Source organism: Rattus norvegicus, chromosome 12, assembly GCF_021556685.1.
Source record: "Rattus norvegicus strain SHRSP/BbbUtx chromosome 12, alternate assembly SHRSP_T2T, whole genome shotgun sequence".
Taxonomy (NCBI): domain Eukaryota; kingdom Metazoa; phylum Chordata; class Mammalia; order Rodentia; family Muridae; genus Rattus; species Rattus norvegicus.
The window spans coordinates 17,500,698-17,520,504 of record NC_141545.1 but is presented as its reverse complement, the minus strand read 5'-3'; the positions used below and the strand labels follow the sequence as shown (position 1 = coordinate 17,520,504).

The following is a 19,807-nucleotide window of genomic DNA, read 5'->3' as shown; positions in this document are numbered from 1 at the left end:
AACACTAGTCCTCAGCACTTCCAACCGTTAAGACTGGCTGTAGGTTGCCAGCCTCTGTGCTAGCCCCACTGACATTCACAAGCCCGATGCTCCCGTCTAGAGGAAGCGTTCGCAGAGAGGAGCAGCAGCCAAGAACAATGGCATTGGCCTGTAATCCCAGCACTCAGGGTGCTGACGTAGAGCTGTGAATCCCAGGCTAGCCTGAACTACATAGGAAGATCAAGGCACAGGGGCTGTTGTGTACAGAGTGCAGTGTACAGACCCACTCTTTTAGGGAGAAGCGATCAGCAGGAACCACCCCAGAATCCAGCAGCCTGAAGGACGCCAGAGCCCCACCCTGGGGCTGCACCTCTAGGGCCCACTCTCGATTCATGGCTTAGGAGCTGGGGTACACTAGTGCATCTAGGGGTTCAGAAATTAGTACAGCATACAGATGTACATGTGTACGTGCACATACATACATACACAGGCACAGAACACTTTAAAAGCCAACGTTCTACTGGGTGACATTGATAGACCCTCGAAATTCCAAGGGTCTGAGCACACAGGCTGTTCTGGGCCTAGAGCTAAGCAGCCTCAGCCTCCACAGCCAGAACGGCCGGCAGAGATGAGAGCTCTGCTCATGCGCAGGTCTTGTTTAGTGCGTCCACTGGAGTCCACACACACACCCTTCTGTGCCTCTGTGTTTCTGTGTCTGTCACCTTTCCCAAAATACTGTGCTCAGAGCTGTGTCCTTAATCCCCTTACCCTGGCCATACTCTGACAGATGACATCTGTCAGGCCGGCTTTCCATCCTTAAATGCTTCGTTTTCTCCCGGAAAGGGCCGCTGTCTTCCACAGGCAGACCATCAGCCAGTAGAAAGGTGCCCTCTGTTCTCCGGAAATGGCCAACGGCCTCATAGCTCGAGAGCTTCGGTAAATGCATCTCAACATCTTTTATAAAGTCCTCCGACTTCCTTGAATGCCTTTTCTTTTTCTTCTTTTTCTTCCGGTGTCTATGGAGGTCAGCATCAGAGTATGCTCCTGAAAAGTCGGATTCTTGCTGGTGCCTGCAGAAGAAGCAGCCAGAGTTCAGCACCAAGGAAAACTGCTCTAGGCTCCCTGTGCCCCAGGATGCCGGCTATGCATATGTGGGCAAATGTCTCCTGCTAACGGGTGGTTTCCTTTCATGGAAACAAGTTTTAAGCGGTCTTCAAGTGTAAGGCCAGATTCCCAGCACTGCTCTGCGTACTCTGCCCTGCGTTCAGGCCCAGGACAGAAGGCAGCCGTGAGCTGCAGCTGCTTACAAAAGACTACGGCAGTCTCCCCCAGCTTAGTGTTTAGTGATAGTCGCTAAAGTGAATCCAGGAATCACATTCATGTTCCCACTCAAATACCCATTAAGACGATCACCAACAGTTAAGCACCCAAGTTACACAAAACCAATCAGTCGGGGGCAATGCCTGTAACCCCAGCACTGGGGACACTGAGGCAGGAGGATCTAAGTTTAAGGCCAGCCCAGGCCTTAAAAACATACAAGAAACAGACTTCAAAATGAGAAATGGTGGCCTAAAAATAAGACAAAAAGCCAAAGAAATAAATGGTGTGTCTTAAGCTCAGAGGCAAAGAAGAAAATACAAGTTACAAGAATATAAGGACATGGTATAGGCCTGGAAGAGTTGTTAGGAACCAACAGTTTCAAAGCTGTGTGAAATTTTAGGGATGTGAACTAATTAAATCTCTAAACTCAAGAGATTGAAACAGAAACACTGCTAGAGCAATGACGCGGCCTACGGGCTCGGTACCGCCAGGCCAGGGAGGGACGCCCGGCGCCAACTCTCACCTGCTATCCCGAGCCCGGTGTTTATCTTTGGACTTCTTTTTCTTTTTAGATTTTTTGTGCTTCTTTGCCCTTGGCTCTTCTAGCGCGTCCTTCTCCAGGCTTTTGTGGACTTTCTTTTCTGGATGGTCGTCATTATTGTCTAGAGTCTCATACCTCCTTTTCCTCAACTTGACACTTTCGTGTTCATGAAAGCGCTCAGGGAGACTGTGGCTGCTGTCCTGCACACTCAGCGCAGCCTTCTCTTGGAGATGCCTCTCGAGGGGTACAGCAAGGCCAGGGGCCTCTCGTGGGCTATGGAAGTGGGGCCGTTCCTTCCCCCGGGATTGTAGGTCCCAGCCCTTGCGGCCCCAGTAGCTGTCCTTGTGTGGCCGTCCAGACTGGACAAGGCGTTCATGCTCACGACCATGTAGAGGCCGCCACTCGCGGGCTGCCTCCCGGGCCGTGTACAGGGTCGTAGTGTACCTGTCGTGGTAATACCTACACTTGTCCCAGCGCATCTTGTCCGGGTAGAACCTCTCCCTGGCCCAGGCAGGCTCATTTTCCGAGTGGTGGTACCGGCTCCAGTCCTGCTCCAGGCCACTCCTAACCCGTGAGTGATGGTGGCTGTACCTGCTCAGGGAGCGGCGCTCGGGGCTGGCTCTGTCGCCGTGGCCCAGGTGCTGGCCCCCATTGCAGTATGTGTTAGCAGGGTGGCGCTCCTGCTTGGGCCGCTCTCGGCTGTAGCAGCGCCGCTTCTTATGGTGATGGTCCTCTGGTCGGGCCCTGCTGTCCCTCACGTGCTCCCCACTGGAGGACCGGTCTCTCCGGCTCCGATAGTGTCCTCGATCCACTTTCCGAAGGCTGTTCATCTTTTCCTTGGCCGGGGAGGGCTCCTGAGCTTTGGGTCCCACACTGCCTCCATCGCCTCTATCCCCGGCAGCCTGCTCGGCAGCCCCTGCACAGGAGCTGGTGGTCCTGTCAGGCTGAGGGGGCACCGTGTCAGCAGAGACTGCCGAGCTCCTGGAGGAGTCTTCTGCCTCCTCGGACCCCTCTGTACTGAGGTAAAGGAAGAGTTTCTGCTCACACCCGTCCCCTGTGAGCACAGAGGGAGCAGGGCTCAGCCTCTCCACCACTTCAGCCAAGGTGGAGTTCTCAGAGTTCTCAGCTGGATCACCCTTCACCGCTTGCGATGGTTGGCTCGGGTTGGCAGTCAAGTCTCCAGGGTCACACGATTCGGGCACTGGGGCATCCCCCAAGGTAGTACCGGTGCTGTTACAGAGAGCAGGGACGGAAGGCAAAACCTCCATAGGTTCTGCTGAGACGACGACGACGGAAGAGTCTTCTTTGGTACAGCTGATGGTGGGCTCCAGAGGTGACGTGGTGGAAGGGGTCTTCATGCTCCCGTTGGTGACTGCCTCCGGTATCTCAAGGGGACTGGTCTCATCGGTGATGGGCTCCGGCTGTGAAACAGAGGCCCTTGGAGAGCTTCCCCCTGTTGTAGTCCAACTGCAAGACAAAGAAACCAAATCAGTCAGCCTGCCTGCCACACAGGACTGCCCGACAGTTCTACTCAACGCCCTGTAACCTAAGCATATGTGACGAACCAGTATCAAGGTCACTGTGGCTCCTGGGACGACCTTCTGTTTTCACAGCTCTACAGTTCTAGACACCTCATACTTTCAAGCACGCATCTAAGTCATCTGAAAAGCCAAGTGTAGGCAGGAATGGGAGCTACACACACTTGTAACCCCAGCATCTGGGTGACTGGGCAAGAATCTGACACAAGACTGGTCTGCACAGGAAGCTCCAGGCCAGCCTGCACTACACAGAGATCCTGTGTGAACAAGTCCAGGGCTGGGGCTTGCGGCTCAGCTGGCAGTGCTCACCCAGCACATACAAAGCCCTGGGCTGTGTCCTCGAACACACACCAAGTGTGGTGCTGCACACACAGTGGCAGGGCTCCTACCTCTCTTCAACCGCTGGACCTTTTGCCTGGTTGGTAAGCTTGAAAGTCTCAAGGATTTTGTCTTCAGGAACAGACTGCAATGGAGCGGGCGTCACCTACAACGAAACAAAGGTACATCAGCTCTAGCGGCCAGCTCCATGCCTCCTGAAATCCAGCTAAGTGAGCTATGAGACTTCAGCCCAACCTCCCTGCCACTTACCTTTCCAGGAAGACCATTGAGTTTGTTAAAGAGGTTTTCTGTGTGTAGATCGGGCTGGACCTGGCAGCTGGCACTGTCAAATGCCAGGCTGCTCTCTCTCGAGTCACTGTCTGCGCTATTAGCACCATTTAGCATGACGGACTCTTGAAGCTCATGAGGGGAAGCCTCACCGTCCTCATCTGCGGTTTCTGGTCTACTGGACTGAGTGCTGGTCATCATGTCCACACCGTTCTCCTTGGCCAGGCCCTTGGACTCCTCATCAGACTCCTCTGAGGACTCAGCCCCATAGGGGACGAGCACACTGGAGCCCACTTTAGCCTTGCCATTCACCATGGGCTTGGGACAGGACTCACTTGGGGAAACTGATGTCGTGGGTGCATTCGAGGTAGACTGTATTGCAGAAGGGTTAGTGATGGTGGAGGAGGGGGCCGCCTTGCTAGGGGCCTCCAGACAAGGGCCATGGAGGTTGTTATTCAGCTGTGCCTGACCTTGACGAACAGGCAACTTGTTGTGAATACTGATAGTAATTTTTTGTTTCTTAGGGTGTTCCGGAATAACTGAGGGCCTGTTAACAGACCAGTTCTGCACAGACGTCGAAGCCGTAGCAGGACTGGCCCTATTGACGCTGGTGTTTCCGTTAGGGCTTGAAACAGAACTGCTTGGTGTGTCTTTCACCGGCGTGGTGCCATTCAAGTGTGGTGTGTTCTAGAAGGAAGGAGGAGAACAGTTGGGTCAGCACGCTGGACACAGGGTGCACAATGGCTAGGGTCCTTCTCATTTTGGTCTTGGTAACTGACAAACTTCACCTCTGTAAAATACCACCTTTCTGTCAGCTGCTGACATGCCCAAGCCCCTTTCACACTGCCACATTCCTAAGATGACCCCACAGATAAGAGCAAAATGTTACTGAAAAGGCTTCACCGCCCCTAGTCCAACTTTAATAAAGAACCCAACTCTAGCCCGTGAGAAGTGTCGGGTACACAGTAGGTGGGTCCTTAAGCAGCCACTGCATCACTCTCCCATAGAGGCCTCTGAAATAAAGGGCCGCAGGGCCTCAAGCAGGAGCCCAGCTGGAGATGAGGCAGTTACTGCACCGACAGCAGGTTAGGAGTCAGGCAGAAAGGAAGTAAATCCTGACTGAGTGTCACCTTCATCACATGGGGAGGCAGCTGCGGCCCGATGAATCCTGGCGCCGCCTGCTTGCTGTTGACTACACGCTGACTGATCCCTGGCCGGGGGGAGGACTGGCCAGGGCTATGGGCAGGATGAGTGGTCTCCCCTCCATTTTTCACATCATGGGACCTGGGACACAGAATGAAATGGCTTGTGTGAGGAAGGACAGGTTCTTAGAAGATTCATTTACAAATTCAACACAACTCAGCCTGGGAGACGCAGGAGCTGGGACTTCCATGCCTCACAGAGCTTCACACATCACCTCCATTAGGGGCTGCATGATGAAGGCAGGACACAAGGGCCTGACACAGCGACACACATCCTTTCCCCTAAGACACGTTACCTGGCCCTGGCTAGTGGACCTGCGTGTGCAGGTGAGGCTGGCATCGATACACAGCAATCCACCTGCCTCTGCCCGAGTGCGGCTTTGCCACCACACCTAGCACAAATGAGTCAACGAAATGCTACGGTTTGGGTTTTGGGTTTTTTTTAAGTTTCTGTCTTTTTGTACTGTTTCAGAGGTCTCGTTCTAAATGAGGCTTGGAACCCCTCATGTAGTTTTCCCTGGCCTCATCCTGCTGCCTGAGGATGAGATTCCATGCCTGGCTCTCAGCTGATGTTCTGAAGTGTTGTAGATCCTGATAGTTCTACTGTCTGAAAAAGTATTTCTCTGTTTATGTTTTCAATTATACCATTATAGAAAATCTGTAATCTAAAACAGTTACTTAGAGAACTGTCACTCACCCCACCTCTCCCCTTCTGATTTAAGATTATCCCATAGGCTTTTTGCCCACTGTTCTTTTCAATACCTGCATTTAATATTTCAACTTGTTTCCCTTCCATATACATCAAGTGCTTTCCCAGAACATTAAAAAAAAAAAGGCTTTATGAAAATCATTGTTAGCAGAAAGATCAAGAAATCAAGGTCAGCCTGTGTAACACAGTCAGACCCTCATCTCCCCCAACTTCCCAAACAAACCACTCTTAGCATTGTCATAGTATCTCAACACATGGATGTGATCACTCTATCATGGGTGAGAGTCTGGGGACAGCCTAATCTGCAGCTGTGGGTGACAGAAGGCTGGCTACCACACAGGAGGCCCTGGGCTCTAACCCAAGTACCTTACAGAGAGGGGCATCCCATTTCTCTCGAGAGGGGCGGAGTTAAGAGTGTACACCTGGGGTTGGGGATTTAGCTCAGTGGTAGAGCGCTTGCCTAGGAAGTGCAAGGCCCTGGGTTCGGTCCCCAGCTCCGAAAAAAAGAACCAAAAAAAAAAAAAAAAAAAAAAAAAAAAAGAGTGTGCACCTACAGCAGGACAGACACTGACGCTACCAGGCCTGCGCTCCAACTGGTAAGATACAGGCTGAGAGCACACAGCCCATCCCCAAGGCTCCCACTGTCCCAAGACCACTCCTCAGGGCCATTCCCGCCCTCACGTGTCAGAAGTGACAACAAACTCATCACTCAGAAAGGCCTCCTTGTGCTCAGGTGTGTGGCAACTCCTGTTTAACTTGCTGTTTGTACAAAATAGCTCAAAGTTAAACTTAAATATATGAATGAGGGGGAAGAAGTCGACAGTAACAGCAAAGCTGGCGATCTGTCTGAGGCAATACCTGATATAAAAGAGCACGTAAGCCTGCTGGTTAAGCACCGATCTAATATCACTGGTGGACACGATAGAGTCATTCATCTGATACCAGAGGCCATTGCTAGCCTGCAACGAGATGGAGGGTGGGGTGGGGAGGTGGTAGTTAGATTTAGTCTGATGTTAAAAACCACAGTCAAAAACACCTAAGAAAATAGAGCTTCACACCTCACTGAAAGCTCTACCGTTCACCCCATGATGCAGTGCTGTCCCACAGCAGACGTATTAGCCACCAACAGCTTACCTTGATGTAGCAAAAGTAGTGGCCAGCATGACAGTTAAAACCGGTGTGCACCAGCACAGCATACAAAACATAAATGATGGGCTCTCCGTTGGGCTGAGACATATAGGGCCGGATATCAAGGTACTCGGGATATTTCACGTCCTGAAGAGAAGTGAAAAAAAAGTTCTGCCATTTTTGAAGACACAGGTAGCCCATGTTTTCAGCTACAGGCACACTCCTAAGGAGGGTGTCTGAGGAAGGGACTTGCAGAACCTACGACTGTTGACCCCAGAAACCTAGTGTGGAATAGAAGGGACCTCAAGGAAACCCCGTTGCTTACTGCAGTCAGTAAGGAAGGATCCACACAGTGAATGTTCAACAAAGGTAGTAGGAGTGACAGCTCTAGACATTACTCCTAACGTTTTTATCCCAAGTGACTGGAACATGTGTTATAGCTCTCGTGTCTTGGCCCCTTCACCCTTCATTAATTGGGAAGAAAAGGGGGAAAACCCAGTGTACAGAGATGAGGACAGTCATGAACCATGCACATACCTTAGCAATTTTTCCACCGGTAAAGTTGGCAAACCGTTTCAGTGAAATGGTAAGAACATTAGAGGACCTATGGATGGTGAATCTCTTTGAAGCTGGAACCATCTTTTTGCACCTTAAAGCACAGGAAGGAAGGGTTAGGAGACTCAGTGTTGAAACATCTCAAGTGTTTTGGTTTTACTTTCAGAAACACCTTACATTAAGATTTTAAAACAAGGGCTGGAGAGATGGCTCAGCAGTGAAGAGCACTGGCTGCTCTTCCAGAGGATCTTGGTTCAATTCCCAGCACCTAAGTGGCAGCTCACAACTGTCTGTAACTCCAGTTCTAGGATATCAGACAGACAGACAGACAGACAGACAGACAGACACACACACACACACACACACACACACACACACACACACACAGTCAAATCACCAATGTACATAAAATAAAAATAAAGATATTTTACCCCCTTGGACCAATAGTCAAAATTGTAAAATTAAAAATTCCATGAGGCCTGGAGGTAAGTGGAACATTCGCTTAGTATGTACAAGGGCCCAGTTTCACTCCTCTGTAATCCCCACATACACAGAATAGTAATAACAGTTACAGAGGGAGCTGACCAATATTATGAAAGAGATGTAAGCTGGCAGTTTGGGATAATCAAAGATCAAAAGCAGGCTGGGCCACACAGAAGAAAGACCCTGCCTTTAAAAAGGCAGCACTCAGTAAACGTGACATTGAATAACAGCATTTGCCTGTCACATGTGAGACTGGCTCAACCGCCAATATCAACCAACAGAACAAAGACATAAAAATCAGTTAAAAAGCCCTGAAAATCGGGGTTGGGGATTTAGCTCAGAGGTAGAGTGCTTGCCTAGGAAGAGCAAGGCCCTGGGTTCGGTCCCCAGCTCCGAAAAAAAGAACCAAAAAAAAAAAAAAAAAAAAAAGCCCTGAAAATCGAGTCAGTGCAAGCACTGACCATCACAGGAAAGTGGACAGAAGCCCCCACCCCATCATACTTGCTACATTTGTAGGAGTTTTCTCCATCCAGTTGTTCTGGCTTCACGAACTGTTCCAGCGCCTTGGTAACGCTCTGTGCAGCCTAGGAAAGGGGTATAGACATCATGTCACCACGGGCACTGCCAGGGGCTGAGACAGACAGACAGATGAAATGTGCACGCAGACACACACTAACACGCACCCTTGAAGAGTCTAAACATTTTTTTAAAAGCAAGCTTTTTAGTACTTGTGGAGCAGTATAGATCACGGCACTAAAGAATGAATTCTAAGAGGCAGGTTTTACATTTCTCTGAAATATTTTTTCTTTATAATAGTAAGCACAGACTGAATATATAATCAGAAAAGCAAACACAAGCAACAAGAGTGTGTTAAAGTTTCTAAGAGCAACAATCATCTAAGTTTGATCGGTATGAGAATGTATAAAGTCCGAGGAAACAGATTTAACCACAACTGTAACTGCTGAGCTCACCTTAATCTCCAGTGTTATGTCCAGGTATGGATCAAAGGTGTCTGAAACACCCTTGCAATTTAAACACTTGACTGAAATAAAAGAAAATATGAACAGTGAGTAAAGTCCACTTTCCGCCTTACCAACTACTGAAAGAACAGAAAACACTTCAAAATAAAGAACTGAAGAGCACAGCTTTTATTACGATGGAGAAACAACTGTAATACATACTATGTACTGTGGGTAGACGTGTGACAAGCCTAGCCCCTATGAGTGACTGGCTGGAATGTAGAGTGCTCTACCCTGTAGCCACTGTATGATTCAGAAATGAGAAGACTTTACCCTGAACACACATCTGCACACATAACGGTACATGTATTTGGATACCATCAGAACGGACGCTGACTTAGCCCTCAACAGGAAATGAAGTGGCACTTCTTACATCTGTCTTCACACAGAAAGATTTCTAACAGTAAGAGAAATTTGAAAATCTCATGCACAGTATGCTCCCAGCTTGCGCATCCATAAGCAAGCACCAGAAGGCTATACTGGAAACAGAAGTCTGGGCAGACCTGGGTCTACTTCTCATTATTACCCTGCCTACTGCTAATATTTAAAACTGTAAGCATGTGTGCTACGATGAACCATCAAACAAAACCTTACCTCGGGATCTTAGGTAGCCTCCAAATATCTGGCAGACCAGGGTGGTGGCCTGGGTATGTCTGTCTAATCTGAAAAACAGTCAGAAGTGACATGAGAGGAGAGCTTGGCAAGCACTACTGTGAATGCTGTGGCTATATTTTAAAGACAGCTGTGTTTATACCGGAGTAAAAATTCAGAGGAGAATCACAAAAGGTGATGACATCAGAACATGTCACAGCTAGAGAAGGTCCCACTCCGAGGACATGAGGAGGACACAAGACACGCTGTCATGAGGGGATCTGAGCCAGAGAATGGAGAAGGCGCCCTTTGCAAACCTGGCCTTCTTTTCTTTCCCAAGGCCTGGTAAGGGGAGCTGAAGGTAGAGCGCCTTCCTGTGCTCAGCACGAGTGAGCGCTCACTCAGACCAATCCTCAGACACTGTGAGCCTGTGTGAGTGGCCGCCACCCTGCAGGGCCTTAGCACCTTCACCTCCAGCCCCCCTCAGTGTGCATTTGGGTTTTAAGAAGCTACAGAAGCTGACTGAAGAGGGTTAGGGCAGACTGCTGAATCTGAAGATGAACGAGAAACTATTAAACCTGGTAAAATGTAGGAGGAGCTACACTGGGACCCGGAAACCAAACAGCAACAAGCCTGGAGCCGACGGCCCAGTATCTAGGGCAGCAAAGTCAACAGCTCTGGTAAGCGCAGCACTGCTAATCCTAGGAAAAGGTGATGGACCCCAAGGTACATCAGACTGACCTGTGTGCCTTCAAGTAGACAGGCTGGGTACATGATCTAAAGAAGCAACATACACTCTGCTGTACTTACTTATTGCTGCCATTTAAACATGCTTTCTGCATGGCATCGACCGTGTACTGAAGAAATTCATGGGCATCTTCTTGGTTACCAAAACGGAAATGTCTAGCTATACCTATAAGAGTTGAAGAAAGACGGGGCTTTATTATGACATACCTTATGCCATGGCAACACTCCTAAAAGCAACACCTTCTAGTACGCTCCCGGAAAGATCCCTCAATGACTGACTGTTTTTTGAGGCTGAGTCTTATGTATCTCAACCGGGCCTCAGACTCTCCACATAACTGAAGATGACCTGGAACTCCTGATCCTCCTGCCTTCTGTTATTACAAGTGTGCATCACCACACTCAGGTAATCTCTGACTTTTAGCAGCTTTTTTTTTTTTTTTTTTTTTTTTTATTGTGTCAAGCCAGGAGAGAAGGAGAGGAAGAGAGGAAGAGAGAGAGAGAAAGAGTGGAATTTTAGCAGCTTTTTAAGCAAAAGGATTATAGTCTGCCTCTTGTCACCTAACTACTCAGCTAGAAGCCTGAACAAGTTTTGTGTTCATTTTTATTACAACTTGGCTAATTAAAATGATATGAAGTTGTAGTCCAAAAAGCGCAGAGCACATCGATACGGTGGGCGTGGCAACACATGCCTGTGCTCTGTGCTTGGCATGTGGAAACCAGCAGATAAAGAGTTAGACCAGACTGGGACAAAGGAGACCCTGTCTCAGAACGCAAGTGTGGAAGAAAAAAGAAAATGCATACAAGCGCCACAGGGTGTTACACATCTATGACTGGTCAGCACTTGAGAGGATGATTCAGGATCCGGACCATGAATTTGGGGTTAGCCTGCCCTACAGAGTGAGTCCTTAACCCAAAAGGCAAGGAGGAAAAGGAATGGAGGACAACTAGACACGGGCTACTGCCCTGAGCTGCTGCCGTGAGACTTACGCCGCATTTCATTGATGACGAACATGGGCTTGATAACATCCCCAGGGTTGCTAAGTGCCTGGGTAATGTGCGTCTGCATTGTGCACATCATACAGAATCCTTCTGCATGGCCTGCAAGACAATGAGAATCCAAATGAGCACAACGTGACAATGTGTAACAGGAAGGCAGACCAGAAGTGAGGGGCAAATGCTCAAATGCAGCAGGTGCCAGCTGCCGTGTGCGCCCTGAGCTTGCTGTCGTCTGGGAAGCCTGGGGCTGGGTATGTCCTGACCACTTTAAAGTCAAGGGAAGAAACGTGCCCGAGGAGGTCAGGTATTTATTAAGGAGCAGGTACGCGCAAGATAAAGATGCACACTGTCTCGGTGGAGAAGGCTAATCTCTGAGCGCAGTGTGAACTGTCACAGCAGAGGCCTTTGAGCACATGTGGGCCCCAGCACTGAAAAAAAAAACCACATTCTTTCTTCACATCACAAACAGAAATTATCTAAAAAGGTACCCAGGTCCTTTGGGTAATGTACAGAAGAAAACGTAGTAAAAATATCTCCGACCTTAGTTTTTTGTTTTTGTTTTTTTTACATTTTTCTTATTCTGTGTATATTCTGTAGGGACACACATGCCAATGTGTAGAGGTCAGAGGACCACTTGTGGGAATCCGTCCGTTCCTTCTCTAACGGGGATCCTAGGTATTGAGTTCAGGTTGTCAGGTCTGGTGGCGAACAACCTGACCCTCCGAGTCATCTTGCCAGCTCAAGGTTTCTTAATAGAACATTTAAGATATAACTGATAAAAAGTTTAAAAAAAGAACTACAACTTCTGACAAGTAAAACACATTTTCCAAAAGACTTTGAGATGAATGAAAAGACACATCCGAGACAGGAAAAAACATTTACAAATCTCAGTCTACCATTTCCAAAAGCTATAAAACCCTCAAACTTCAACATATTGGAAAACTAGTTTTCAGACAAATATTTAAAAAAATATTTGAAAGGGGAGAGGGAGCTCAACTGGCAGACTGCTCACCCAGCACACGGTTACGCGGTTCTGAAGCCCCGGGCTATGAACACCTGTAATCCCAGGACTCGAGTTTTGTAAAAGCAGGAGGATCAGAAGTGGCTGAGCCTGTCTGGGCTACATAAGATCCTATCTCAGGAAAAAAAAATTGACTAGACATTTCATTTTAGCCATGTAAACATCTAGAGTTCAAATCCTCACAAGATGTTTACATCATTACTGAGAGAAGTGCAGAGAAAAGTCACAGCAGTCAGAAGACACTAGAAACATTCCTGAGAAAGATCACACTGGTGAAGATGGGGCCGACGGTACAAGTGAGGGACAGACCATTCGCCTAGCCTAGCAGGCCTGGCACTCTAGCCTCAAGCCCCAGCGCACCTCTCCCCCACAACAAAAAAGCCCTGAGCACATCTTGTGTTAGAAAATGGTGTGAACACAATTTTTCTCCCCTGCTGGTTGGGAAATGTTTAAAAGTTATGTGCCAGCACAGGATGAAACCATTTCATTCTTACCCATGTACCAATCTGTTTTATAAAGATTTGGTTACTTGATTATTTATTGGAGACAGGATCCAGGTAACCCAGCCTGGCCGGGAACTCACTCTGTAGTGAACCTTCGCGTCCCAAGTGTGTAGCTGTGTAATTTGTCACAGCTCAGAACAGGTTGGTACAGGCAACCAACAGAATAATGTTGAATTAATTATGTCAAATCAGGCAAAATAGAATAATATATCCGTTCAAACTCCATATATGTAGCATACAAAAAGTAAATAAAATCAAGCCTATTGTTGTGAAGTGCAGATGAGTAGGTACCTGGGGCAGAGGCAGTGGGGACTGCAGAGAGGCACCAGGAAACTTTTGGATTTGATCAGCATAACTGTGGCCATATCTCAGAGGTGTACACAAACGTCAACATGCATCAACTTGTGACTCTAAAGGACAGGTTTACTATCAATCATACCTCAAAAGATCTGTGGCAGGGGTAGGGACAGCAGACAACCCCAAACTGAACGATTTATTTTCAAATTTCACTAGCCAACACTGAGCTGGGCTTTTACTGAGTTAAAAGAATTGTAAAACACCAGGAATGCCAGGTCACATCTGGGAGGCTGAGGAGAATGTTGGACTTGATTTAAGGCTGGCAGATTACATAGTGAGACTGAGACACACACACACACACACACACACACACACACACACACACACAAAATAAATAAAAATCAAGGGATTCTGAAATGTCAAAAGCTAACGAAATAAGCTTCTTTTAAAATACTTTACAGATAAATTAGGTATGAAATGTTCTTTATGCAACCCCAAATCAATCCTAGAAGTCCCTCCCACCCCACCCCAGTTTCTAAACCAGCAAACCAACTTCTTGGTGATCATTTAATTTGGTTTTTTTTGTTATTGTTGTTGATTTTTTTTTCTTCACTGCAGGCTGAGGATTAAACCCAGGGCCTTGTACATGTTAGCTGAGCACACTATACCACCAAGCTGAACACCGAGCCCATGGCCATGTAATGTCACTAAACACTTTATGTCATTTCAGAAGAGGACAGCATTAGGGAAGTAAACTACAGCACTGAAAACATGCACTCAAAGAGTATAAGGCACTCACATGTCTTGGAGTGTTCATGGGATAGCATGTAGTTGGCGAGGGGTGGTGTGTAAGTCAGACATTGCAACGCAGCATTGGCAAAACAGGTATTGCCCAAATTCTGCAGCCCAGCGCCAACTCGATGACTTTGTTGCCACTTAAGACAAATCTTTTCAGATGGAAATAGGACCTTTTGAGGAGGAGCAATGCCATCACCTAGGACTTAAAAACAGAGCAAAACATTAAAAACAAAGAAGCAAAATACACAGCAATGTCTGAATCTGATCAAGATTCCACGCCCTGTTACTAGCCTGCCACACACAGAGGAGAAAGTCCAGATCCTATTTAACTTCACACTCATTTGGCTTCTTCAAGGACACAGGGGGAGGGTACAAACTAAAGAATCTACAGAGACATGAGTCCATCTGAAACAAAGGCAGATTTCATTGACACTAGTTAAAAAATCTTTCCGAGGGCCTGCAAGAGGGCTCGGCAGGCAAAATAACTTGCCACACAAGTGTGACGACCTGAGTTTAATCATGGAACCTGCAGCAGAAGCATAGAACCTGACCCCGGAACTTATCTCCTGACCTCTACATACACACCATAACATGGACACACTCACACACAATAATACAATGTTTAAAAATTATATAATGGAGAAATCTAAACATTGACTGGATTTATTTGTATTTCTGTGTGTGCCATACCTGTGCACACACAGACACTGGTGCTGTGAAGGCCAGAAGGTATAAGACACAACACACACACACACACACACACACACACACACACACACACACACACGCACGCACGCACAGGTAGTCGTTTCAGAGGCCATGAATTGCTGGCAGCTGGCTGATGGATTTATGGGAGTTTTTTAGAGCTACAACTTTATATTCTGACAATGTAGCTCAGTTAACAGAATGCTTCCTTCAAATGCAGAGAAGGTCCTAGGTAACCCCAGTGCTCAGGAGGTAGAGACAAGAGAATCAAGAAGACAAAACAATCAGGCCAGCTTCGGCTACACAAGGAGTTTGAGACCAAAATAAAAGTTTGTTCCTCAAGAAACTGGGAATTAAAGAAAAGTTCAGTCCTGACAAATAGAAATCGATCCACCCTATTTGTGATACACATTACTAATGGTCTGCAGTGGGTGGGTGGATAAGATGACTGACTGCTCAGTAGAGCAAATGAAGTAAGTGTCAGTCTTGAAAACCAACACCCTTCTGAATCACCTGGACAGGCGTTCCTAGCAGGAACTGCAGTCATACCTTGATCCTTTGGTGGTGATGGTTTTGATTTCTCAGGTACAGACGAGTTATTGTAAACTACAGCACCAGGCACCGGCCCCAATGAAAGTGTATGATTTGAGACATCACTTATGGAAGACACGGCACCCCAGCTGGCAGAGCCTGTGTCCATGTCTTCAGGTGAGACCGCCTCAGAACTGCCAGGCTGGTTCTGACAGGTTGATGGGTCTGAAGGTTCAGTTTTGTCAACTATGGTCATTTTTCAACCCTGCAAAAGACAAAAAGTATATTTGTTTCAAAGGGTGAGAAAAAGAGCAGTCTACCTGCCAATCACTATACCCTCAAAACTTGTGTCTAACCAAGTAAAACTACCTTTAAAGAGGTCACCCAAACATAAACCAGTTAGTGGTAGTAGGGAAGACTCGGTTGGCAGAAGTCTTGTCTAGCCTTAGTGGTGCATGCCTATAATCCCAGCAATGGAGGTGGAGGCAGGAAGATCAAGAATGAGTAAAGACCGTCTCAGGAAGACCTTGTCTTGGAAGCAGCAGTAGCAACAACACCAAAAAGGAAGCCTTTTCCTGCGCCATATTGCCCAAACCATCACAGTTTATTCTTAGGCACCTCAATTGGCAATTAAGAACACTTAACGAAAACACTTCTCTCTACTGCTTAAAGTGAGGAACAGTTGACACTTTAGGATATTTGACTACATTTTCAATTCAGATGCCATTTTTCGGGGAGGGGGAAATCAATTCAATTGCATTAAGAGAATAGTTTTAATTTTTAACTCAAAGTCTAAAAATACCATTGTATGAAATTTGTGGAGTTTTGAAAAGTTTTAGCTATAGAAGTCTTACTAGTGAACAAACGCATTTTTCTGAAAAAGTCCAGTTTATAGTACTTTAACTTTTAAAATTAAACCTGTAATTTTACTAACATCAAACTTTGAACACAAATGTGTATTAAATCTCTGAATCTCATTTTTTTTTCTTTTTTCTTTTTTTTGGAGCTGGGGACCGAACCCAGGGCCTTGCGCTTGCTAGGCAAGCGCTCTACCACTGAGCTAAATCCCCAACCCCTCTGAATCTCATTTTTAAATCTACTAATTGAGTTTTTCAATGTGCTGGGTATCCTATTAATAACTAAATATGCATTTACTTGCTAAATTTTCATGATAAACCTTTGAAAAATCAGCCAAAATCTGCAAGGTCAGTGACTGAGCCACCACCCAGCAGGGCGGTTGTCTAGCCATTATGCAACCTAAGTCAGCGAAGTGCTTTAGGGTGGCCCTCAAAATGTCCAGGCAGCCACATCTACACGTCACACCTTGAAGAAACCTTTTAGGGGTGCTCCCCGGCCTTCCTATGTTCTTCCCAGCATCTTTCAGTCTCTGGAACACTCTGCACATCATGTTCCCACCACAGACAGGGTCCATTTTTAGTCCCTGCTCTGTCTGAGCTGCTGCAAGCTCTTCTTTACATGTTCTTCTCCATCTCTCTACCTCTGGCCAGTTAACACTTTCAGTTGTCAGGTTTAGAACTCATTCCTCTGGAATGCGTTCTCCTACAATTCCTTTCATTCCAAGACTGGATTAGAAACCCATCTTAAAGGGTTTCCTTGACAACGCCTTTCACCTCAAGATTGGGTCAGAAGTCAATCTTAAAAACTACTTGTGATGATTTCTATGGTAGCATGCAGTAAGGACTTACTCCACCCTACCTGGCATGGGGAAGCTTTCCAAACATGCACTCAACAAATGAATGAAATCACACAAACAGAAAGTAACTAGTGTTTGCTTTTAGCACCAGTTTGTGCTGAATGACATATATCATGTACCTCATTTAATTCTTTAAAACAGCTAAACTTTGGCCTTTAAAAAAAAAATCACCATTTTAAAGAACAAAAGGTAATAAAATACTCATGAACTTGCCACTTCGGTGAACAGATATCACCATGTGCTTGGTGCTTACATAAATTGTTTCTTAAAAGTTTCAACCTCCTTGTTTAAAAATTTTAATTCAAGTAAAGTACAACCTAAACAATGTAGGGACAGTTACATAAAATCAGAAAGTAAATTATCCAACTTGAATACTTAATTGAAGATAAATATAAATCACCTTCATTTACAAGAAAATTTGGGCCTATCATCCAATAAAGTTTATACATTTCTCATGCTACAGGCAAAAGAAATTGGTGTGTGTGTGTGTGTGTGTGTGTGTGTGTGTGTGTGTGTGTGTGTGTTGATGAAAGGAAAGGAACAGGAGGAAGAGTTAAAGAAAGCCAAAATTTGGTAATAAGGAAAGGTTAGTCTATCCTTATTTAAAGTAACATTAATAGTGGAACCCCTTGGTTTTCCTGGGACAAGCAACCTTTCCATACAACGATTAACAAACAGCCCAACAAAACACTATTTATTCTAACAAAAGCAGAGTAATAGGCTTAGGAGATACATATTAAGGAAAACACAAATCAAGTCATCAATAAGTATGCTATTGTTTTGATTCTGGCAAGAATAACAAAATCCATTCATCTTCTTCACTTAGAAATTCAGCCAATGAAATCTCACCCTAAAACCACCGGGGATCAAATTAAACTCCACCTATAATAGAGACAACCTTTTTAAAACCCAACTATACTGTGTAAGTCAGGATTCATGTGGCTCCTATTTTTATTCTAAGAAAAGCTTCTGAAAGTTAGTGTTCAAAATGGACTTTGAAAGTTTACTTTAATTAAAGTTGAGTCCCCTCCCCAACACCTTTTCATGATATACAAAGTTACAACAGTCCATTTGAGACCTGAACAGGGACTACAGTTGAATAAATGTGCAAGACTAAGGACTTTTACTTGCTTCTATCTCTTTTACAATGAGTGAATACCAGGCTACATTTACTCTTCTCATTTATTCTTTCTCATTTTAAAGAGTATCACTATTTAAACATTGTGTCACTCCACATACACTCAAGAAATAAGGTCAACACTGTCATGTGCGAGTTCTTTATAAACAATATTATACAAGTTCTTGTAACATTTCCGTTTTAAGAAACTTTAAAAAGATACCACTTGATTTTTAATTGTATTTAGGTAAACAAAATGATTAGCTGTAAAACTTTGCAAACCAAATATTGTAGTCTTGAGCCAATGATTACAGAAAAGAAAGTGAAACTGTCCCTGAGTAAAAACAAGTAAGTGTAACTCATTCTTCACAGACCTAAGCATCTGAATGAGTGACATGGTAAAAGCAGACCGTTTAAAATGCACGCTTTGAAGAAAAGTATCCTCCCATAGACAGCTAGCTGTGAGAACCTGAATCCAGTTGTTACTTTGTAAAAGGGGCGTTAACTAGTTTCCTAACACTTCTTGTTACTTGAGTGTATTTACTGGAAAGAAACACAAACAAGCAAGTCCTAAGGCCTTCAAATATAAAAGAGCTATTCAACAAAAGTAATCTCAACTGTATTCATTCTAGGGAGGTTAAAGTCCTAGATTGTAAAACTTTGGTCCGGTCAAATTTTCATTTCAAACATCTGAATCCGATCCCTCCCACCCGCCTTTTCCTCCAGGTAAGTTGGTTCTCCGTGCCCCAAAGATAAAGAACCTGAGGGAGGAAAGCACACTCGCTTTTTTTCGGAGGGGAAAGAGCTACCGGGCTCCTCCCCCAACCCCAACACCCCGGGCTGTCCGCCTCTCCTTTCGGGTGTCCGCTCCAGTGTGGGCAACTCGGGTGTTCTGCTGAGGAGCCGAGTGGACCGCGCCCGGGTGGGAAAGTTTGTAGGGGTGGGGTGGGGGCGGGGAGGCCAGCCCCGAGCTCCGAGGGGCGCCCTGGAGCCGGAGGTGGCAGCCACGCGAGGGACGGCGGGCGGGCCCCGGACGCCGGCTACACTGTCCCGGCATGCACACGCCCACCCCGGCTGCTCCAAACGCGCCGGGCGGCCCAGGGGCTGCGGACTGCAGCCTGGCCGGAGCAGCGGACCAAGGGGGCGGGCTGGGGCCGGTGGGGTGGGAGCGCGGTGGCCATGGCAACCAGGGGGGTCCGGCCCTTCCCGTGCAACCCCAGCGCTGCCTTCGCTGCGAGTCCGCCCGCCGTGGTCACCGCCTCCTGCTCTGCAGGCCTGGCCCGGCCGGGCGGTAGCAGCGCCGGTCCCGCAGCCGTGGGGTCCCCGGGCCGCCTGGCGGCTGTAGAGGGGGCGGCGGGCGAGGGGCCGCGCTAGTCCCGGCGGGCCGCGGCCGGCTGAAGGTGGCGGAGCGGCAGAGGCCGCGAAGCAGGGACACGCGGCCCGGCCCCACGCCGGCCTGCAGCGGGCGGGAAGGAGGCGGGAGCTTACCTGACCCGGCTCGGCACTCGCTCCATCCCCCTCGGCCGCCGCCGCCGCCGCCGCCGCACACAGCCCAGCCGCCCGGCGGGGGACAATGACGTGCCTCCATCCGGGCACCGCCGCCGCCGCCTCCGGGTCAGCGCCGCACCCGCAGCTCGTCGGCCGGGCCGCCAGGGGGCGCGCCAGGGCCGCGCCCGCACGCGCCGCCGCCACGGCCTCCGCCGCCCA

The 19,807-nt window shown here is 47.4% G+C and overlaps 1 protein-coding gene across 2 annotated transcripts in view; it reads right to left on the bottom strand.

Moving 5' to 3' along the window:
* The window catches only part of Usp42 (ubiquitin specific peptidase 42), a 40,874-nt gene that overhangs the window by 2,323 nt on the left and 18,744 nt on the right, over positions 1-19,807 (bottom strand). The window contains 16 exon segments of one of the 2 annotated variants that reach the window (NM_001105909.2): positions 748-1,049; positions 1,823-3,307; positions 3,768-3,862; positions 3,967-4,671; positions 5,115-5,268; positions 6,754-6,854; positions 7,030-7,170; positions 7,561-7,672; positions 8,563-8,645; positions 9,033-9,103; positions 9,675-9,742; positions 10,482-10,584; positions 11,406-11,516; positions 14,035-14,235; positions 15,288-15,534; positions 19,589-19,771. In NM_001105909.2, coding sequence (NP_001099379.1) covers positions 748-1,049; positions 1,823-3,307; positions 3,768-3,862; positions 3,967-4,671; positions 5,115-5,268; positions 6,754-6,854; positions 7,030-7,170; positions 7,561-7,672; positions 8,563-8,645; positions 9,033-9,103; positions 9,675-9,742; positions 10,482-10,584; positions 11,406-11,516; positions 14,035-14,235; positions 15,288-15,525 — 3,970 coding nt within the window. In that variant the 5' untranslated portion in view covers positions 15,526-15,534; positions 19,589-19,771. 2 annotated transcript variants of the gene reach the window in all.